Here is a 19,310-nt window from a genome sequence, read left to right as displayed (position 1 = left end):
GTGCTTGTTAATTAGCAAAAGAGAAGAATGTTCTGACCACCTTAGCCCTTTCTCCATGTCAGCAAAATGGTCATTAGTCATTCTTCCCCTTGTCACCTGATCTCCCTCCCTTGTAATCCTGTTACCTCTGTTCTGCTTCTGACAATAAAAGCTAGGGGAGAAGGAGACTCAGGAGGTCTCTGTTTTGCCTCCCTTGGCAGGCCTCCTCCTCTTCCTCTTGACATAAGTTTGTGTCTTGAGAAGGGTTTTTTCCACGTGACACTGGTAGTTCCCAGCGGGCTGGAGTACTACAATGGATGAGCCATGTGATGTCACGATGCCTCAGTTTCTTTATCTATATTGGGCTTGCAGTGAACAGACAGCTAGGTCACTGTCAGCCAGGCTTTGAGTCTAGCTTCTGCTCCTATTTGCTGTCTCTCTCTTCCAGGCCAAATGGCGGCGCTTGGCGGAGGGTTCAATGGTCTCCCTTGATATGTTTGAGCATGTCAGCCTCATGACCCTGGACAGTCTTCAGAAATGTGTCTTCAGCTACAATAGCAACTGCCAAGAGTGAGTGTGGTCTACCTGGGGAAGACAGAACTAACTGCTTTAGAGGCAAGGTAGTTGGAAGAGAAAAGTGGTATTGGCATCTTTGGGCTTCTGGTGCTCTGCCAGACAGATTCTGTGGCTCCAGGAAACTGACATCACCTTTCTGAGCCTGTTTCCTTTTCCTGCCCCCAAATGGAATACCAATTCCTTCCCCATAGTCATGATACGAGACTTAAATGAGTCAATGGCTTTTCATATAGTAGGTCAGGGGTCCCCAAACTATGGCCCGCGGGCTGCATGTGGCCCCCTGAGGCCATTTATCCAGCCCCCCCCCCCCCGCACTTCTGGAAGGGGCATCTCTTTCATTGGTGGTCAGTGAGAGGAGCGTAGTTCCCATTGAAATACTGGTTAGTTTGTTGATTTAAATTTACTTGTTCTTTATTTTAAATATTGTATTTGTTCCCATTTTGTTTTTAAACTTTAAAATAAGATATGTGCAGTGTTCATAGGGATTTGTTCATAGTTCTTTTTATAGTCCGGCCCTCCAATGGTCTGAGGGACAGTGAACTGCCCCCCTGTGTAAAAAGTTTGGGGACCCCTGTAGTAGGTGCTCAGTAAATGCTCATTTCCCTCATTCCTTTATGAAGAATATGTGATCTTTGTAAAGCAGAGGTCGGGAACCTTTTTGGCTGAGAGAGCCATGAACGCCACATATTTTATTTTATTTTTTTATTTAATTTTTTTTCAGGAACAGAGAGAGTCAGAGAGAGGGATAGATAGGGACAGACAGGAACGGAGAGAGATGAGAAGCATCAATCATCAGTTTTTCGTTGTGGCATCTTAGTTGTTCATTGATTGCTTTCTCATATGTGCCTTGACCGTGGGCCTTCAGCAGAATGAGTAACCCCTTGCTCAAGCCAGCGACCTTGGGTCCAAGCTGGTGAGCTTTGTTTTTGCTCAAGCCAGATGAACCTGCGCTCACTCTGGCGACCTCAGGGTCTCGAACCTGAGTCCTCCGCATCCCAGTCCAATGCTCTATCCACTGTGTCACCACCTGGTCAGGCTGAACACCACATATTTTAAAATGTAATTCCGTGAGAGCCATACAACGATCCGTGTATGTTACACATTATCCAATAAAAATTTGGTGTTGTCCCAGCCACCTGCAACCATGAACATGAGCGGTAGGAAATGAATGGATTGTAATACATGAGAATGTTTTATATTTTAATGTTATTATTTTGTTTATTAAAGATTTGTCTGCGAGCCAGATGCAGCCATCAAAAGAGCCACATCTGGCTCGTGAACCATAGGTTCCCGACCCCTGTTGTAAAGTATCCCCCACTTTACCTGATTGAGAAATCTTTAAGGATAACATGATATAGCACTGCCCTGGCACACAGTAGATGCCCAGTGAGCATTTGTTGAATGAATTAGTAAAATAACCATTACCTTGGTTTCTTCATTTGTTCATTCATCAGATATTCACAGTGTTATTCTCAGTATGCTAGCTACTGGAAATATGGTAGGGAAACAGCTGAAATCCCAGTTCTTTGGAACTTAGAACCTAAGTGGGAATATAAGGAATAAGGGACATAATGAATGTCAAGTTTGTAGCACATAGTAGACCCTCAATAACTAGCTTCTGGCTTTGTTACTTTGGACATTGTAGGGGTATGTTTCAGTTGGATAAGCTGGAGATGGGCTGAGCAATTAATTAACTAATTAATTAATCCAAGAAATATTTACTGAGTGCTTACTATGTTCTTGTCCTAGACTAGGCATTGTGAATACAATGGTCAATAAAATAGAGAAAGTCTTACTCTTCTGGAACTTTTATGTTGGTGGGAAGAAAGGTAGTAACCATGGTTAGATAAACAAACAAAAAAAGGCAGACTGTGGTAAGTGTATGGAAGGAAGCACACTTCAGGACCAAGGACAGCTCCCCGAAAGTGTGCCCCAGAGATTTAGCTGTTGTTATTGTTTTAATAACAGCTTTACTAAGATGTAATTCACATAGTGTACAATTCACCCATTGAAAGTATTCAAACCAATGATTATGGTTTTCCAACCACCACAATCAATTTTAGAATATTTTTACCAAAAATAAACCCTGTACATTTTATTTAATTTGGGGGGATATGACCTCTATTGAGCTTTTATCTACGAAGGTGGAAATAATGTTTGTGTAAAGTCAAATGTTTATTACTATAACTTTTACATCACAATTAAGATATAAAAAGTACTTTTTGAAAAACACCAACAGTCAACTCAATATAAACCCACTACATCAGAATCAATAGCTTCTTTGAAACCACAGTAACACTTAAATATAGTTAAGACTCACATGAAAAAATCTGGTTGGTTGGAAAGCTAAACTTCCAACCTGCTCAAATAGAATTTAAAAAGGCATAATTGTGTTTTCATAGAGATACAGTCCACTGAATCACCAACACTAAACATCTGTTAGAGTATTTAGAGTCCTCAGATAATAAGAAATCCAAGCATCCTTTAGACAGTCTTCTGCTGTCATTTTTTCCCAGTCAGAGATCTGTGGGTGTGTGGAATTACACCACCACCGCAGCACTTGTATCCTCGATGAGAGAGTCCAATTATTCATCTTCATGAATAGCAAGTTGCAAATGAGGGGGTAATTATGCTTTTCCTTTGAGTCTTTTTATGCATTTCCTGCTAATTCAAGTACCTCTGCGGTGAGGTACTCCAGGATGACTGTGCTGTACACAGCACCAGTTGTGCCCACACATCCTTGACTGGTCATCCTAGATTTCAGATATCAATGAATATGACCCACCAAAAACAGTGAGCTGGCTCTCTGCAAGCAGGAAACCACCGTTTTCTTGGCCTTTCCAGAGTCCTTCCCAGCCTTACTGGCAGCCATTTCATATTCTGCTGAAGCTTAAATAAGCAAGGCAGAGAAAGGACTAGTCAGACACTCAGTGAGATCCCACTGCATATGCCATCACACTGTGATTCAAACTGCCCCTGTACATTTAGGTGCTCAGTCTCCCGGTCCCCACTTCTCCTCCAGCTCTAGGCAATCACTGCTCTTTCTTTTGTATCTATAGTCTACTAAGAAAATTTCATAGGTGGAATTATGTTTTGTGTCTGCTTCAGATTTATGCATGTTGTAGTATATATCAATAATTCATTTTTAAATTGCTAACATTCCATTTACTGCATAATTACCACATTTTGTTTATTCAGTTATCTGTTGATGGACATTTGGGTTGTTTCCAGTTTTTGGCTATTGTGAATAATACTTCTATAAACATTTGTGCACAAGTCTTTGAATGTATATATGTTTTTTAATTTTCTTGGGTATATACCTAGAAGCGGAATTGCTGGGTTATAAGATAATGTTTAATTTTTTGAGGAACTGTGAAGCTTTTTCCTAAAGCAGTTGCACTATTTTAAGATCCCACCAGTAGTAAGTGAGGGTTGTAACTCTCCACACCCTCACCAATACTGGTGAGTATCTGCCTTTTTGATTCTAGCCATCCTCATCAGAATGAAGAGGTATCTCATTGTAATATTGACTTGCACTTCCCTAATGGCTAATGATGTTGATCATCTTTTCATGTGCTTGTTGGCCATTTTTATATTTTCTCTGGAGAAATGTCTATTCATATCCTTTTCCCACTTTAAAATTGGGGTATATGTATTTTTTATTATTGAGTTTTAAGAGTTCTTTAAACAGTTTAGATACAAGTTCCTCATCAGATACATGATTTGAAAATATTTTCTCCCACTCTGTGGCTTGTGGCAATTTAGTTTTAGTGATACTACTTCAATTTGAAGGTCCTCACCCCTGTTTGTGCCTGTTTTAAAATGCACCCAGGCCTGACCTGTGGTGGCACAGTGGGTAAAAGTGTTGACCTGGAACACTGAGGTCACTGGTTCAAAACCCTAGGCTTGCCTGATCAAGGCACATATGGGAGTTAATGCTTTCTACTCCTTCCCCCTTCTCTCTCTCTGTCTCTTTGTCTCTTCTCTCTAAAAAAGGAATAAGTAAAATCTAAAAAGAAAAAAAAAAGATCTACCAGAAGACATTTAAAAAATTAAAAAAAATAAATAAATAAATAAAATGCACCCAGATTTTGGTTTTATTCAGATATGGTAAGGCCAACAGATAAAATGATGATTGTCACTGAAAAGATAGCTCATTGCACTGGCTCATCTGGTTTGAGCTAAAGCTCATCAGCTTGGACCCAAGGTCACTGGCTCGAGCAAGGGGTTACTCGGTTTGCTGAAGGCCCGCAGTCAAGGCACATATGAGAAGGCAATCAATGAACAACTAAGGTGTCACAAGGCGCAACAAAAAACTAATGATTGATGCTTCTCATCTCTCCGTTCCTGTCTGTCTGTCCCTGTCTATCCCTCTCTCTGACTCTCTCTCTGTCTCTGTAAAAAAAAATAATAATAATAATAAGAAATAAATAAAAAAAATTTAAAAAAAGATAGTTCATTACTCACAGTTCCCAAGAGGAGGGGAATGCCACACCAGACAGGGCCACATGGGGAAGCACCAGGAGAAATAATAGAAAAAGACTTTTCTTTTTGCGGGGGCTTCTAGTTAAAAATTGGAAAAGCAGGGTATATAGGCTTAGGATTGGCTAGTTTGGATAATTTCAGCAGGCTCTGGGGAATAGGGGTGCTCCTAGTTGTCCAGTATCTGGTCCTGGGGTGATTAAGCAAAAGGATAGGGGCTCCACCCACTAAAGTTTGGAGTAGGGGCTATGGGTTGCTTGGCTTGCAAAAGAAAGGCATGCTCCTGGTGAGTCTCTAAGAATAGGCTAGGCCCTGGCCTGTTTGTTCCATGGTAGAGAGTCAGTCCAGCATGTGGATGTCACGGGTTTAATTCCTGATCAGGTCACAAAAAAGTGCCCATCTGCTTCTCCACCCCTCTCCCTCTCACCTCTCTCCACCCCCTCCCCCCGCCACTCCAGCAGCCATGGCTCAATTGGAATGAGTTGGCCCTGGGCACTGAGGATGGCTCCATGACCTCTGCCTCAGGTGCTAAGAAGAGCTTGGTTGCTAAGCAAATGGAGCAAATGTTCCAGATGGGCAGAGCACTGTCCCCTAGTGGGCTTTCCAGGTGGATCCTGGCCAGGGTGCATGCAGGAGTCTGTCTCCCTGCCTCCACTTCTCTCACTGAATAAAAAAATAAAATAAAATAAAATAGGCTAGTCCTGGGAAGGGAGTGTCTCTCCAGTCAGCGAGGTCCCAGATGGTAAAGCAGCAAAAGTACAAGAAAATAGGAAAATATCATTAATCCAAGGCCTCTCTTTGCCACTTGCCCACTGGGAGAGAAAGCTTGTCTCAGGGAATGGGCCTATTCTTATGGCCTTTCTTCTTCCTGTCAGGAAGATGAGCGATTACATCTCGGCCATCATCGAGCTGAGTGCACTGGTGGTCCGACGCCAGTATCGCCTGCACCACTACATCGACTTCATCTACTACTGCACAGCAGATGGGCGGCGTTTCCGTCAGGCCTGTGACACTGTGCACCACTTCACCACTGAGGTCATCCAGGAGCGGCGGCGGGTGCTACACCAGCAGGGGGCTGAAGCCTGGCTTAAGTCCAAGCAGGGCAAGACCTTGGACTTCATCGATGTGCTGCTCCTGGCCAGGGTGAGGCTGGGCCCTGGAGGGTGGGCCCTAACCCCGATGGCCTCCTCATGAGTTGCATGAATTGCCTACAATAATAAACATCCAACTCACTTAGACATTGGATACAAGCAGATACAAAACACGCAAGACTTACTATATTTATTTGCTAGGGCCTCTGTAACAAAGTGCCCCCACTAGGTGGCTTAAACAACAGAAATCCATCTTCTCAGTTCTGGAAGTGAGACGTCTGAGATCAAGGTGTCAGCAGGATTGGTTTCTTCTGACGCCTCTCTCCTTGTCCTGTGGTTATGGCTGTCTTCTGTATGTTCACATTATCTTCCCTCTATGCATGTCTGTGTCTTAATCTTTTATTCTAAGGACTCCTGTAATATTGGATTAGGGCCCATTCTCATGGCCCCACTGCAATTTAATTACTTCTGCAAAGGCCCTATCTCCAAATATGCTTATATTCTGAGGTGTCCTGGGGGTTAGGACTCTAACATAGAAGTTCTGGAAGTGGGGGTGGAGGAGGAGAGACATAATTCAGCCCACAACACCTACAAAGGTGAAACACATGACTTCAAAGACATGTGACACGTGCAGAGATAGGTGGTCACCATTTGCGGTGCTTCTGTATCATTTCTGAACAGCACCTGGGTTCTCGATTCAGACAGTCCTAGACTCCATTTCTGACTCTGATGTTTCATGAATGCTTGACGTTAGTCATCTGACTCTTACCTCTGAGCCTCAGTTTCCTCATTAATGACATGATAATTACATGACCTGACCACAAGATTGTTGGTACTAGTTGCTACTCAAGAAACATGAACTTGCCCAACCAGGCAGTGGAGCAGTAGATAGAGTGTCGGACTGGGATGCAGAGGACCCAGGTTCGAGGCCCTGAGGTCTCCAGCTTGAGCGCGGGCTCACCTGGTTTGAGCAAAGTTCAGCAGCTTGGATCCAAGGTTGCTAGCTTGAGCAAGGGGTTACTTGGTCTGCTGTAGCCCCACGGTCAAGGCACATATGAGAAAGCAATCAATGAACAACTAAGGTGTCGAAACAAAAAACTAATAATTGATGCTTCTCATCTCTCTCTCTTCCTGTCTGTGTGTCCCTATCTATCCCTCTTTCTGACTCTCTCTCTGTCTCTGTAAAAAAAAAAAAAAAGAAGCTCTGGCTGGTTGGCTCAGTGGTAGAGTGTCAGCCTGGCGTGCAGGAGTCCCGGGTTCGATTCCCAGCTAGGGCACACAGGAGAAGCGCCTATCTGCTCCCCCCCTCCCCTTCTCCTTCCTCTCTGTCTCTCTCTTCCCCTCCCGCAGCCAAGGCTCCATTGGAGCAAAGTTGGCCCGGGCGTTGTGGATGGCTCCATGGCCTCTGCCTCAGGCGCTAGAATGGCTCTGGTTGTGGCAGAGTGACACCCCAGATGGGCAGAGCATCGCCCCCTGGTGGGCATGCCAGTGGATCCCGGTCAGGTGCATTCAGGAGTCTGTCTGACTGCCTCCCCATTTCCAACTTCAGAAAAATACAAAAAACAAAACAAAAAAAAGAAACATGAACTTGGCCCTGGCCGGTTTGCTCAGTGGTAGAGCATTGACTTGGAGTGTGAATGTCCTGGGTTCAAGTCCCAGTCAGGGCACACAGGAGAAGCAAGCATCTGCTTTTCCACCTCCCACTTCTCTCTCTTTCTCCCTCTCTCTCTCTCTCTCTCTCTCTCTCTCTTCCCCTCCTGCAGCCATGGCTCTATTGAAGCAACTTGGCCCCAGGCACTGTGGATGGCTCCTTGGCCTCCACCTTCAGGTGCTGAGAAGAACTCGGGTCTGACCAGGCAGTGGCACAGTGGATACAGCGTCGGATTGGGATGCGGAGGACCTAGGTTTGAAACCCCAAGGTCGCCAGCTTGAGCATGGGCTCATCTGGGTTGAGCAAGGCTCACTAGCTTGAGCCCAAGATCGCTGGCTTGAGCAAGGGGTCATTTGCTCTGCTGTAGCTCCCCACCCCCCCCGTCAAGGCACATATGAGAAAGCAATCAATGAACAACTAAAGAGCTGCAACAAAGAACTGATGCTTCTCATCTCTCTCCCTTCCTGTCTGTCTGTCCCTATCTGTCCCTCTCTCTGTCTCTGTCACAAAAAATAAATAAATAAGTAAATAAAATAAAATCTCTCTTTATTAAAAAAAAAAGAGAAAGAGAGAGAGAGAGAGAAGAAGAGCTCGGTTGCTGAGCAATGGAGCGACACCCAGATGCACAAAGCATCACCCTCTCGTGGGCTTGCCTGATGAATTCCTGTCTGGGCGCATGCGGGAGTCGGTCTCTGCCTTCCCTCCTTTCACTAAATAAAATAAAATTAAAAAAAAAAAAGGGAAGCAAAAAGAAACATGAACACCTTTCTTCTTCTCACCTTTGACTCTCCTTCCCTCTTTCCACCTTTCTTACACAAGTTACATACCCACACCTTCCTGGAATCCTTTCCTCTGCAGCTTGACTTAAGTGAAAGATAGGATTTTTTTTTTTTTTTTTTAACAGAGACAGAGAGAGAATCAGAGAGAGGGATAGATAGGGACCCACAAACAGGAACGAAGAGAGATGAGAAGCATCAATCACCAGTTTTTCGTTGTGACACCTTAGTTGTTCATTGATTGCTTTCTCATATGTGCCTTGATTGTGGGGCTACAGCAGACCGAGTAACCCCTTGCTTGAGCCAGCGACCTTCGGTCCAAGCTGGTGAGCTTTTGCTCAAACCAGATGAGCCTGCGCTCAAGCTGGCGACCTCGGGGTCTTGAACCTGGGTCCTCCACATCCCAGTCCGACGCTCTATCCACTGTGCCACCGCCTGGTCAGGCGAGAGAGGATATCTTTGACTTTGGAGGAGCCCCTAATGTGGGAGGGTGGGATGAAGTGGCTGAGCATTGTCTGCTGCCCCTTCCAGGATGAAGATGGGAAGGAACTGACCGACGAGGACATCCGAGCAGAGGCGGACACCTTCATGTTTGAGGGTGAAGATGTGGGGCAAGGCTGGGTTAGAATGGGGGTGCCCACTGTCTGAAAATAGCACCTCTGCTATCTCCAGGAAGTCTTAATTCGAGCTTCTCATCTGCCTTCAGGTCATGACACAACATCCAGCGGGCTCTCGTGGGTGCTGTTTAACTTGGCCAAGTACCCAGAGTACCAGGAGAAGTGCCGGGAAGAGATCCAGGAAGTCATGAAAGCCCGGGAGCTGGAGGAGCTGGAGTGGTCAGTTTGGGTTCATAGGGATTGTGGGGGCAGATTGAGTCTCAGGTGTGAATCTCTCCACTCTACCACTTATTGACTTTCTGACCTTCAACAAGTCACTCAAGATTCTTGAATTTCAATTTCTTTCTTTTCTTTTTTTCTTTCTTCCTCCCTCCCTCCTTCTCTCTCTCCCTTCCTCTCTCTCTCCCTTTCTCCCTTCCTTCCTTTAGCAAGCAAGAGTGAGACAGAGAGAGGGATAGACAGGAAGGGAGATGAGAAGCATCAACTCATAGTTGCGGCTCCTTAGTTTTCCATTGATTGCTTTCTCATACGTGCCTTGATGGGGGGGCTACAGCTGAGCCAGTGACCCCTTGCTCAAGCCAGTGACCTTGTGCTCAAGCCAGCAACCTTGAGCTTCAAGCCAGTGACCTTTGGGCTCAATCCAGAGACCATGGGGTCATGTCTATGATTCCACACTCAAACCGGCAATCCCAAACTCAAGCTGGTGAGCCTGCGCTCAAGCCAGTGACTTTAGGGTTTCAAACCTGGGTCCTCAGAATCCCAGGTTGATGCTCTATCCACTGTGCTACCACCTGGTTAGGACTGAATTTCAATTTCTTTAACTGTAAAACGAGATGACAATAATGCATCTGCCTACCTCATAATGCAGGAGTTCTTCGGAGTGTCTTAGTTAGCAATGGCTGTGAACAATTAGCTCTAAACTCAGGGATTACAGCAAGTATTTATTTTATTTCTTGCTCTTGTCTGCATATTACTCTTGTTACTGTTGGGCAATGCTGAGTTGGATGGGTTACTTCCATACCAAGGTTTGGGTTGAAGTCTGTCTCTCAGATCTCCTCATTCTCCTTTAATGGTCAACTACCCTGGGAGTCTTTGTCTCAAGGTAGATTCCAGAGCGCACAGAGCCATGTAACTTGAAGCAAAATTTATCAGGATGACATTGGTTAATAAAATTATATAGGTTTCAGGGGTACAATTCTATAACACATCATCTGAATATTGTATTGTGTGTTCACCACCCAAATCAAGTCTCCTTCCATCACTATAAGAGCCACATGACTTAAAACCTCTGCTTGCATCATAACAGTCTATTACCGATAACAAATCACGTGGCCAAGCCCAACATGAATGGGGTGGGACATACACTCCACTCATCCAAGTGGAAGGCACTGTAGAATCACAGGGCACAGGTATATAATTCCAACACAAGAGAAAGTGAAGAATCAGGAACATGAGTTGACTTCTCATGTGTGTAGTGTAGAGCTGCTTCTGGATGATGCAAATAAAACACAGCATTAAATAGCATTGAACAGTGAGCGAGTAGTTCAATGTCAACCTTTCAGATTATGAACTCAGGAAGGAACTCTCAGTTGGGTCTTCAACACCTTGTTTACAGCCTTTTTAACAAAGGGAGAGGATGCCCCAGGGCTGAGAACTGGGCAAGGGAACTGGGCAGCCAGAACTTAAAACTCTCTTCAGGATTTCCCAGTGGTACTTATGTTTATGACATTTTCATGTCAGTAACAACATAAAGTTTCTTTGAAAGAGAATATGTTAGTGTAAAGAAAATGGCTAGATCATGAATCAAGTTATACTTAATCCAATTTTAGGCTCTGAAGTCCAAAGGAAAGAAAAATTAAGTAAATAATAGTAAAAGGAGAGAATGTATGGGTTTTATAATATTGAAATTGAGCCATACAAGCTGGGAAATTACTGCTGCCTGAGCCCCCTTGCTTTCCTGGTACCTCCTCCAGTGCCCCCAATTTCCACATAATTTATCAGTTAACTGATTAATGCCGGGCTCCCCGAAGACTGCTCATGCTGCTCTGGTGTGCTGGGAGTCAGATGCTGAGGATAAGTGGTGTGTGCAGGGCACAGCTGCCAATGCTAGAAGTTGGGGCCAGGCTGAGATCCTGGACTGGTTTCCTGTGCAGTCACTCCTGAGTGAGTATGTGTGGCATGGCCTCGAGTCACCCACGCCCCTATTGCATGCTCCCCAGGGATGACCTGACCCAGCTGCCCTTCACCACTATGTGCATCAAGGAGAGCCTACGCCAGTTCCCACCCGTGACCCTGGTCTCCCGCCGCTGCACAGAAGACATCAAGCTCCCAGATGGGCGCATCATCCCCAAAGGTGCCCACTGTGCTCCCTGCTGCCTGACTGCTCTGTTGCTCATGAGGGCTTGATCATGCTTGCCCCAGGTGCACCATCCCTACAGATGGGGCGGCTCTCTGTGTGGCTGGTGCTTCTGGGGTGATGTTGGAGAGTCAGTGGGGGTTAGAGGAGGGTGAGTCCAGGTCGAAAGGAAGCAGTGGGTGTGGTGGGGTGGTTCCTGTGTAGGTACAGGCATAGGGAGGTTGGTTTCATTCAGTTGCCAGATATGCCCTGGAGGCTGAGCCCTGCCCTGAGTGATGCTGGGGATCTAGAGAGGCCTTGTCTTCAGGACCAGGCTGAGGAACACAGCAGGGCACAGACATTTCCATCCACACGGGGTCTAGGATGAGATTAAGGGAGGGAGCAGCCCAAAGGAAGGAGCAATGGCACTCTTTGGGGGAGAGTGCAGGGAGGGCTGCTTGGAAGAGTAAATGTGGTAGGTTAGCCTTGGAGATTGGAAGTAAAAGAGAGAGAACCAAAGGCCTTCAATATCAGACTGAGGCCCTTGAACTTGATCCTCAGGGCAGCAGGGAGCCATGGGAGGTGTTTGAGTAGAGGAGGAGAAATGCCAGATATGTAAGATCCTATGTGGCCAGCAGAGCAGCCAGAAAGTTGATGTGGACTTCTTAAGGAGGCATGCAGCAGAATCTTTCAGGGAAGGGTGGGCAGGAAAGGTGGCAGATAGCTCATGGAAGACCCTAGCTCTAGGGAGGGGGTAGGTCTCCAGAAGAGGTCCTGACTCCTCTCAGCCTCACTAACCCCACCCCTCTCCACAGGAATCATCTGCCTGGTCAGCATCTACGGAACCCACTACAACCCCACAGTGTGGCCTGACTCCAAGGTGAGCTCCTCCTCTCCCTCAGCTTCCTTTTCAAAAGATGCAGTCCTGGGACAGAAGGGCCTCCCCTGCTCTGCTTCCCAGGGAGCCAGACAGCAGGGCTGGATGCAGGACTTGAGTACCGTCCTGCCCACTTATTCACCCACTCACTGTGAATTCTCTGGGTCCACAAATATTTATTGAGCACTTACTGTGTGCCAGATACTGTGCTGGGCACTGAGGACACAGAATGTCCTCTTTACTCACATGGAGCTTGTGGTGAATTGCAAAGGAAGAAGAGCAAAAATAAGATGATTTTGGGTATTAGTAAATGTATAAAGGAAATAAAAAATGGAGTGGGTGGGGAATAGGAGAGTACTGTAGCTCACATGGTAAGGAAAGGTCTTATGGAGAAAGATGTTTGAGCTGAGTCCTGAAATTGTGAAGAGCACAGAGAAACATGTTCCAGGCAGCATTATCAACAAGTGCAAAGGCCCTGGGGGTGGGAATAAATCAGGCATGCCTTAACAGCAAAAGGAGGTGGTGTGGCTGGATTGTAGTGTGGTTTTCTCTAACTGGGCTCTCCCCAGAATATGAGAGGGCCAAGTTGATATGGGTAGGCCAGTGCCTAGACTCACCCAAGCTGCTCCTGCTTAGGTATACAACCCTTATCGCTTTGACCCGGACAACCCACAGCAGCGCTCGCCACTGGCATTCGTGCCCTTCTCCGCGGGACCCAGGTAACTTTTATTTCCCCCAGTCCAAGCCAAGTGTAGGAGGAAAACCGAGGCCGGTGGAAAGTCAGGGATGTGCCTATCAGGAACAGAGACTGCATCCCACTCAGGTGTCCTTTCGACCAGCCTGGCACCCTTTTTGTGTCCTCAATGCATTTGTAAGCCCCCAAATCAGATCTGCGATAGCACCCCTGGGAATTAAGTGCACCTACTGTGTGCCATGCCCTGAGTTCTGGGCTCATAGGCTCCCAAAGGCTCTATGATGCACTGACTTGTTTTGTAAATGAGGAAGCTGAGGCTCAGAGCGGGAGGTCATTTATCCAGTTCCAGGGACCCGGCTCACACAGTCGTCATTCCTCTAGGAACTGCATCGGACAGAGCTTCGCCATGGCAGAGATGCGCGTGGCCGTGGCGCTGACACTGCTGCGCTTCCGCTTAAGTGTGGACCGAACGCGCAAGGTGCGACGGAAGCCGGAGCTCATTCTGCGCACGGAGAATGGCATCTGGCTCAACGTGGAGCCGCTACCTCCGCGGGTCTGAGCACAGTTGCACCCTTGCGGAGCCAGGTGTCCAAGCCCGGCTCCCAAGCCGAGGCCTCTCCCCGAGGGACCAGGCCCCGTGCACAAAACTTTGTGGGCAAAGACCACGCCCCTTGAAGTCCAGCCTCTGCTCCTGGAGGGTCAAGGTCCTTCATTGAGCTGTCCTTAGTGTAGGCCACGCCTCTCAAGGCCAGCCCCGCCCCTAGAGGTCCAGGACCCACCCCCTGAGTGCTCATTTCTGCGGTCTTGTTTGAGGACCAGATTAGGCCACACCCATATGGCCTAAATCCCGCCCCCAGCACCCCGCGGATCCGGGTCTTCAAGCCCCACCCGCCGAGCCTTCTAAGACTTTAAGACGAGATCTGGATTCAAGCCTGGCTCCACACAGATTCTTGCTGACTTCTAAATGGAGAACCTGAGATCTGGAGCCCGAGGTCAGAGACTTGAACCTGGACATCACCTTCCTGAGGCCCCAGCTCAGATGGACGAACCTTTCAGGCATCAGGCTACATCCCATGTCCCGGCTATTTTCTTTTGTTGTTTTGTAAACTCAGACCCTCCCTCTCAAGCGCCTTCCTTCCTCCCTTATTCCAAGGCCCTTCTCAGTGTTCTGGTTTTTGTAGAATAAAAGCAAAGGATACAGACATCCACCACCATCCTCTAGCCTGACCAGATCCTGACACCTGGAGCCCAGCAAGGAAATGAGGGGCCCTGGACAGTTGGGAGATGGCTGAGGGAAGCTGTGAGCTAGGAGGCTGGAAAGCCATTTGTCCTCTGATATAAACTCAGACTTTGGGGGTCAGTTTATGTTTTCATTTATTTAATCAACAGACTGCATATTAATTGTCTGCTGGCCCTGGGTCAGCACAGCTGGTCTGATTCCTGCCCTCAAGAGGGCATAAGGAATGAATGTTGAGCAAATAATTGTACATATAAACATTTACTTAAACCTCTGACAAGAGCTCTACGGGAGAGGTCCTCTGTGCCGGTGAGCATAACAGTTGGTGGGGGAGGCTCAGGGAAAGCTGCTCTGATGCTGAAGTGGGAGTAGAATTTAAGTGGTGACAAGGGAAAGAAGAGCAGTCCAGGCAGAAGGAACAGCATCTGCAAATATCCTGAGATGAGAGTGAGCATGGTGTGCTCCAGGAGCCCATAAGGGGTCAGGGTGGCTGGATCTAGGGAGTGGCACAGAATAGAGGAAGTGTGGGCAGAAACTATAGGCCATGTCACAGTTCAAGCCTTATGCTGAGGGCAATAGGGAGCTAAAGGGTGTGTGTGAGCAGAAACAGGACACGTCATGATCAGATCTGGGCTGGCAGGGAGGTGTCTTGGAAGGGGGTATTGGAGGCTGGAAACCCAGGGAAGAGGGAGGCTGAGGTGTAGGTGGGACAGGAAGGGTGGGGACTGAGGTGAGGAAGGATGTTAGGGTGAGTCCCAAATCTGGCTGCAGTAACTAGATGGTGGAGTAGTCCCTGATGTGGTAATATAGAAGGTAGGGCAATGACAATGTCTACAATAATTATACTGTATTAATTCATCAAATTGAACATCTGCTGTGGGCCAGGCAGTTTTGAGCTCTTGCATAATTGACAATCTAGAAAAGGGGTCAGATAACAAATGATTATTAAACAAGGAAATTTACAAAAGGCCTTAGAAACCACTGATTTTGTTGTGAGAGTACTAGGGAGCAATGGAGGTTCTGAGCAGAGGAGGGACAAGATTTGTCATACAGTCTTTGGCTGCTTTGTTGAATAGAGACTGGAAAGCAAGAATAAGGACTAGAAAAGTGAGGTGGGGGTGACCACATTAGTCCAGGTAAGAGATGACAGTGGCTCCAACCAAACTGGGGTCTGTACAGGTTAAGAGGGGCAATTGGATTCTGATGAAAAATGATTGTTTTATGAAGGTTTTCAATGGATGGAATATGGAGTTCATGAGAAGGTCAGGGCCCCAGGTTTCAGCACCTGGAAAAATGGAAGTGCCATCAGTCAAGAGGGGGAATGCTGAATGAAGTAAGTTGTTTTTTAGGGGGTGAGATTAGCATGTCATTTTGGGTCAGGAGGACTTGGAGCATCGAGCTGGCAGTTAAGATAGATGGGTCTCAAATTTGAGAGAGTTCTGGGCTAGGATATACATTTGGGAAGCCTCAGCATTTAGATGGTGTTTAAAGTCCCAAAGACTAGGTGAGATACCGCAGATGTGTGTGTGTCTGTGTTTGTGTGTGTGTGAGTGTGTTCACAAAGAAGGGGTTTAAGGATCAAGCCCTCAGGGTCTCCAAAGTTAATATAACAATAATGAGATTTAAAATTGATTTAGCTCTTTCTGTGTGTCCTTCCTATTTATTTATTTTTTTCTTTCTTTTTTTTTTTTTCTTTTTTCTGAAGTTGGAAACGGGGAGGCAGTCAGACAGACTCCCGCATGTGCCCGACCGGGATCCACCCGGCATGCCCACCAGGGGGCGATGCTCTGCCCATCTGGGGCGTTGTTCTGTTGCAACCAGAGCCATTCTAGCACCTGAGGCAGAGGCCATGGAGCCATCCTCAGCACCTGGGCCAACTTTGCTCCAATGGAGCCTTGGCTGTGGGAGGGGAAGAGAGAGACAGAGAGGAAGGAGAGGGGGAGAGGTGGAGAAGCAGATGGGCTCTTCTCCTGTGTGCCCTAGCTGGGAATCGAACCCGGGACTCCTGCACGCCAGGCCGATGCTCTACCACTGAGCCAACCGGCCAGGGCCTGTCCTTCGTATTTAATATTCTCATTTAATTCTCAGAGTTACTGTTATTATGTGATATTGCTATTATCTCATTTAACTGAGTTGGAGATTGGGTCCCCCAGAGTGCACTGATTTACCTGAGGCCCAACAATGATATCCTTGGGACCTCAGAGAGGACCCTGAGTCCCTTTCTACCTAATCTTTTAGGCCTCCTGGTCCTACTCTGGGTCCCTAGATTCTCTTTGCTTGGAAGGACCATCAAGAAGGGAAAGCATGGGGTGGGGGGCATGGAAAAGAGTCAAAGCTGGGCTGTTGATCCTGGGGCACCCCTGGGTGGCATGTGCTGGGATCGTTGGCCTGAATGACCTGTCCGAGGCTACTCCTAGACTGCATGGAAAACATACGGTCCCAGGCCCTGCAGGAGCCACCTGCTCTTGCTGACACCGCCTCTCCCATATCCCTGTCCAGACAGAAAGTCTCCGGCCTGACCTGTGGTGGCGCAGTGGATAAAGCGTCGACCTGGAAATGCTGAGGTCGCCGGTTCAAAACCCTGGGCTTGCCTGGTCAAGGCACATATGGGAGTTGATGCTTCCAGTTCCTCCCCACTGTCTCTCTCTCTTCTCTCTCTCTCTCTCCTCTCTAAAATGAATAAATTTAAAAAAAAGAAAAAGAACACAGACAGAAAGTCTCCAAGTGCTCATCACTTCCCAAACATTACATCAGCTTCCTCAATTCCTTCTCCTTCCCACGTCTGTGCAACCCCATAATTCACCTGCAAAAATAATTTGACCTTGGGTGGCGACATATATGGGTTCAAACCCACGCTCTACTTCTTCCTAGTGGTGGCCTTGGAACATGACTGCCCTTCTCTGTACCTCAGTTCTGTGCATTTTACAGGATCATCATGCTTGTAATGCACATTGCCTTTCTGCTAAGGGTCTTTGTGGATGAATGAGGGAGGAGGGGAGGTGTGGGGTCCATGGGACCCAGGACACGGCTGTACCTGCGTGTGACATCTGCTACTGTCACAGACAGCTATTGGGCCTCCTTCCTCTCCTGAGCGTGTTGAAGGCTCCCTCTACTGGAAAAGTTCGGGGATGACAGGCTCTAAGGAGTCTGATCTCCATTTAGTGTGTATGAGTGTGTGTGTGTGTTTGCGCGTGCGTGTGTGTATATATGTATGACTGTGTGTGGATGGGTGTGTTGAGAAGAGAGAATGAAAGAACCCCACTCACTAAACGACTGTAACTGTCCACATCAGGCTGTGCTCCTGCTCAAACCAGGAGTCCCTGTCTAGACTCCCTGCCTTATAGCAGGCAGGAGAAATAATGTGTTTGCAAGCAGCCCTGACTAATGACAGTTGGGTGCACATTTCTCTGCTCTCTCCCAGAGGTCCCCTAAGGGAGTGAGCCCCAGGCACCCACAGTGGGAACTTCCTTTCTAAAGCACTCTTTCCCTGCTGACTCCTCTTCCTTGTCTCACTTTCCCACTGCCTTACTGGCATATTCTGGTATCACTTCCCAAAGACACAACTTGCAGCTGAATTTTTGCCTCAGAATAAAGTATTTGCACTTCAATCCTTGTATCACAGTCTACTTTCAGGGAACCCAAACTAAGACACACTATGCTATTATGCCCAACACTCAATCCGCACGGGCCTGTTATTATGCCTCCCCCCTTTTTGTGAGAGAGACAGAGAGAGAGAGAGACAGATAGGGACAGACAGACAGGAAGGGAGAAAGATGAGAAGCATCAATTCTTTGTTGCAACACCTTAGTTGTTCATTGATATGTGCTTTGACCGAGGGGCTCCCGCAGAGCAAGTGACCCCTTCTCAAGCCAGTGAGAGACCTTGGACTCAAGCCAGTGATTTTGGGCTCAAGCCAGCGACCTTGGGCTTCAAGCCAGTGACCCCACACTCAAGGTGGTGAGTACATGCTCAAGCCGGATGAGCCTGTGCTCAAGCTGGCAACCTTGGGTTTCAAACCAGGGTCCTCTGCGTCCCAGGCTAATGCTCTATCCACTGCGCCACTGCCTGGTCAGGCTAGAAATGTAAGGATCAGAGAGGGCAAAACACTTGCCAAAGGTCACACAGGTCACACAGCTGGAGAGTGGCAAAGCTGGGCTTTGACTCTGGGCCATCGGACCCCAAGCCCAGTGGTTGCTTTCCTCCTGGAAGCCCTTGCTAAGGGCCAAGGGATGGGGGTTGTTGACAGCTAGTAATGTTCATGTGTGTACCAGAGGGGCCTAAGACCTAAGGCTGGTTTCTATGTCTTCATTCTGTCATAAAATAAGAAATAATTGCAAACACATGCTTGCTGCTGACTGTGTGTCAAGGTAGTGTAGTAAGCTCTTAATTCATCTATCTCCTCTCTCCAAATATTGCATGGGCTTGATGTAAAAAAGGTCGCAAGTGTAAAACTTTTAAAGGGAAATTCTTCCACTTTTGCTCCCCACTCCCAGCCCAGCAGTGTGGTTTATTTTTTTCCAGTTTTTAAAAATTGCATATATGAACACTTCCCAACACATATACAAACATTTATGCATACAAAACCACTTTTTAAAGAGAATTTTTAAAAATAAGAGTTTATTTGAGCCAAACTGACAACATATGCCAAGGAGTAAGATGTCAAATGCTCCCACACATAACCATTTTTTGAGGACTCCAAACATGTTGAGAAATATAATCTATTCCAGTTAGATATTGTAACTAACTGCCAGGAAGTTTAGTGTAGGAAAATGGCAGAGAGATTAAACTGCAGCCTTGAAACAAGTCTGTGGTGTGGACTTCGGAAGCCAAGTCCTGCGGGGGCAGAATGCTGCTCTGGCAAGCACTACTATGATTGTTTATAGGAAGCAGCTGATCCCTATAGCCATTTTCCTACATGCCTGGGGGGTATCAGTTGGTCATCTTTCTCTGCAACTGAATCCATTCTAGGCTAATTTGACCCAGGCTCTGCTAATT

At 47.0% G+C, this 19,310-nt stretch overlaps 1 protein-coding gene and 1 pseudogene across 2 annotated transcripts in view; one reads left to right on the top strand and one right to left on the bottom strand.

The window, feature by feature from the left end:
* The window catches only part of CYP4F22 (cytochrome P450 family 4 subfamily F member 22), a 43,012-nt gene extending 27,077 nt beyond the window's left edge, over positions 1 to 15,935 (top strand). Inside the window, exons 7-14 of one of the 2 annotated variants that reach the window (XM_066271071.1) lie at positions 428 to 549; positions 5,913 to 6,180; positions 9,087 to 9,153; positions 9,262 to 9,391; positions 11,392 to 11,525; positions 12,323 to 12,387; positions 13,021 to 13,103; positions 13,460 to 15,935. In XM_066271071.1, the coding sequence (XP_066127168.1) occupies positions 428 to 549; positions 5,913 to 6,180; positions 9,087 to 9,153; positions 9,262 to 9,391; positions 11,392 to 11,525; positions 12,323 to 12,387; positions 13,021 to 13,103; positions 13,460 to 13,637 (1,047 nt within the window). In that variant the 3' untranslated portion in view covers positions 13,638 to 15,935. The remainder of the gene's footprint in view (positions 1 to 427; positions 550 to 5,912; positions 6,181 to 9,086; positions 9,154 to 9,261; positions 9,392 to 11,391; positions 11,526 to 12,322; positions 12,388 to 13,020; positions 13,104 to 13,459) is intronic. The other variant, XM_066271062.1, reaches the window with a different exon arrangement.
* Positions 3,190 to 3,427, bottom strand: LOC136320137 (histone H2A.Z pseudogene; annotated as a pseudogene).
* Positions 15,936 to 19,310: the final 3,375 nt, after the last annotated feature.

This window comes from Saccopteryx bilineata, chromosome 1 (genome assembly GCF_036850765.1).
Source record: "Saccopteryx bilineata isolate mSacBil1 chromosome 1, mSacBil1_pri_phased_curated, whole genome shotgun sequence".
NCBI classification, from domain to species: Eukaryota; Metazoa; Chordata; class Mammalia; order Chiroptera; family Emballonuridae; genus Saccopteryx; species Saccopteryx bilineata.
The sequence above is the reverse complement of the archived record's forward strand: the minus strand, read 5'-3'. Positions and strand labels throughout refer to the sequence as shown.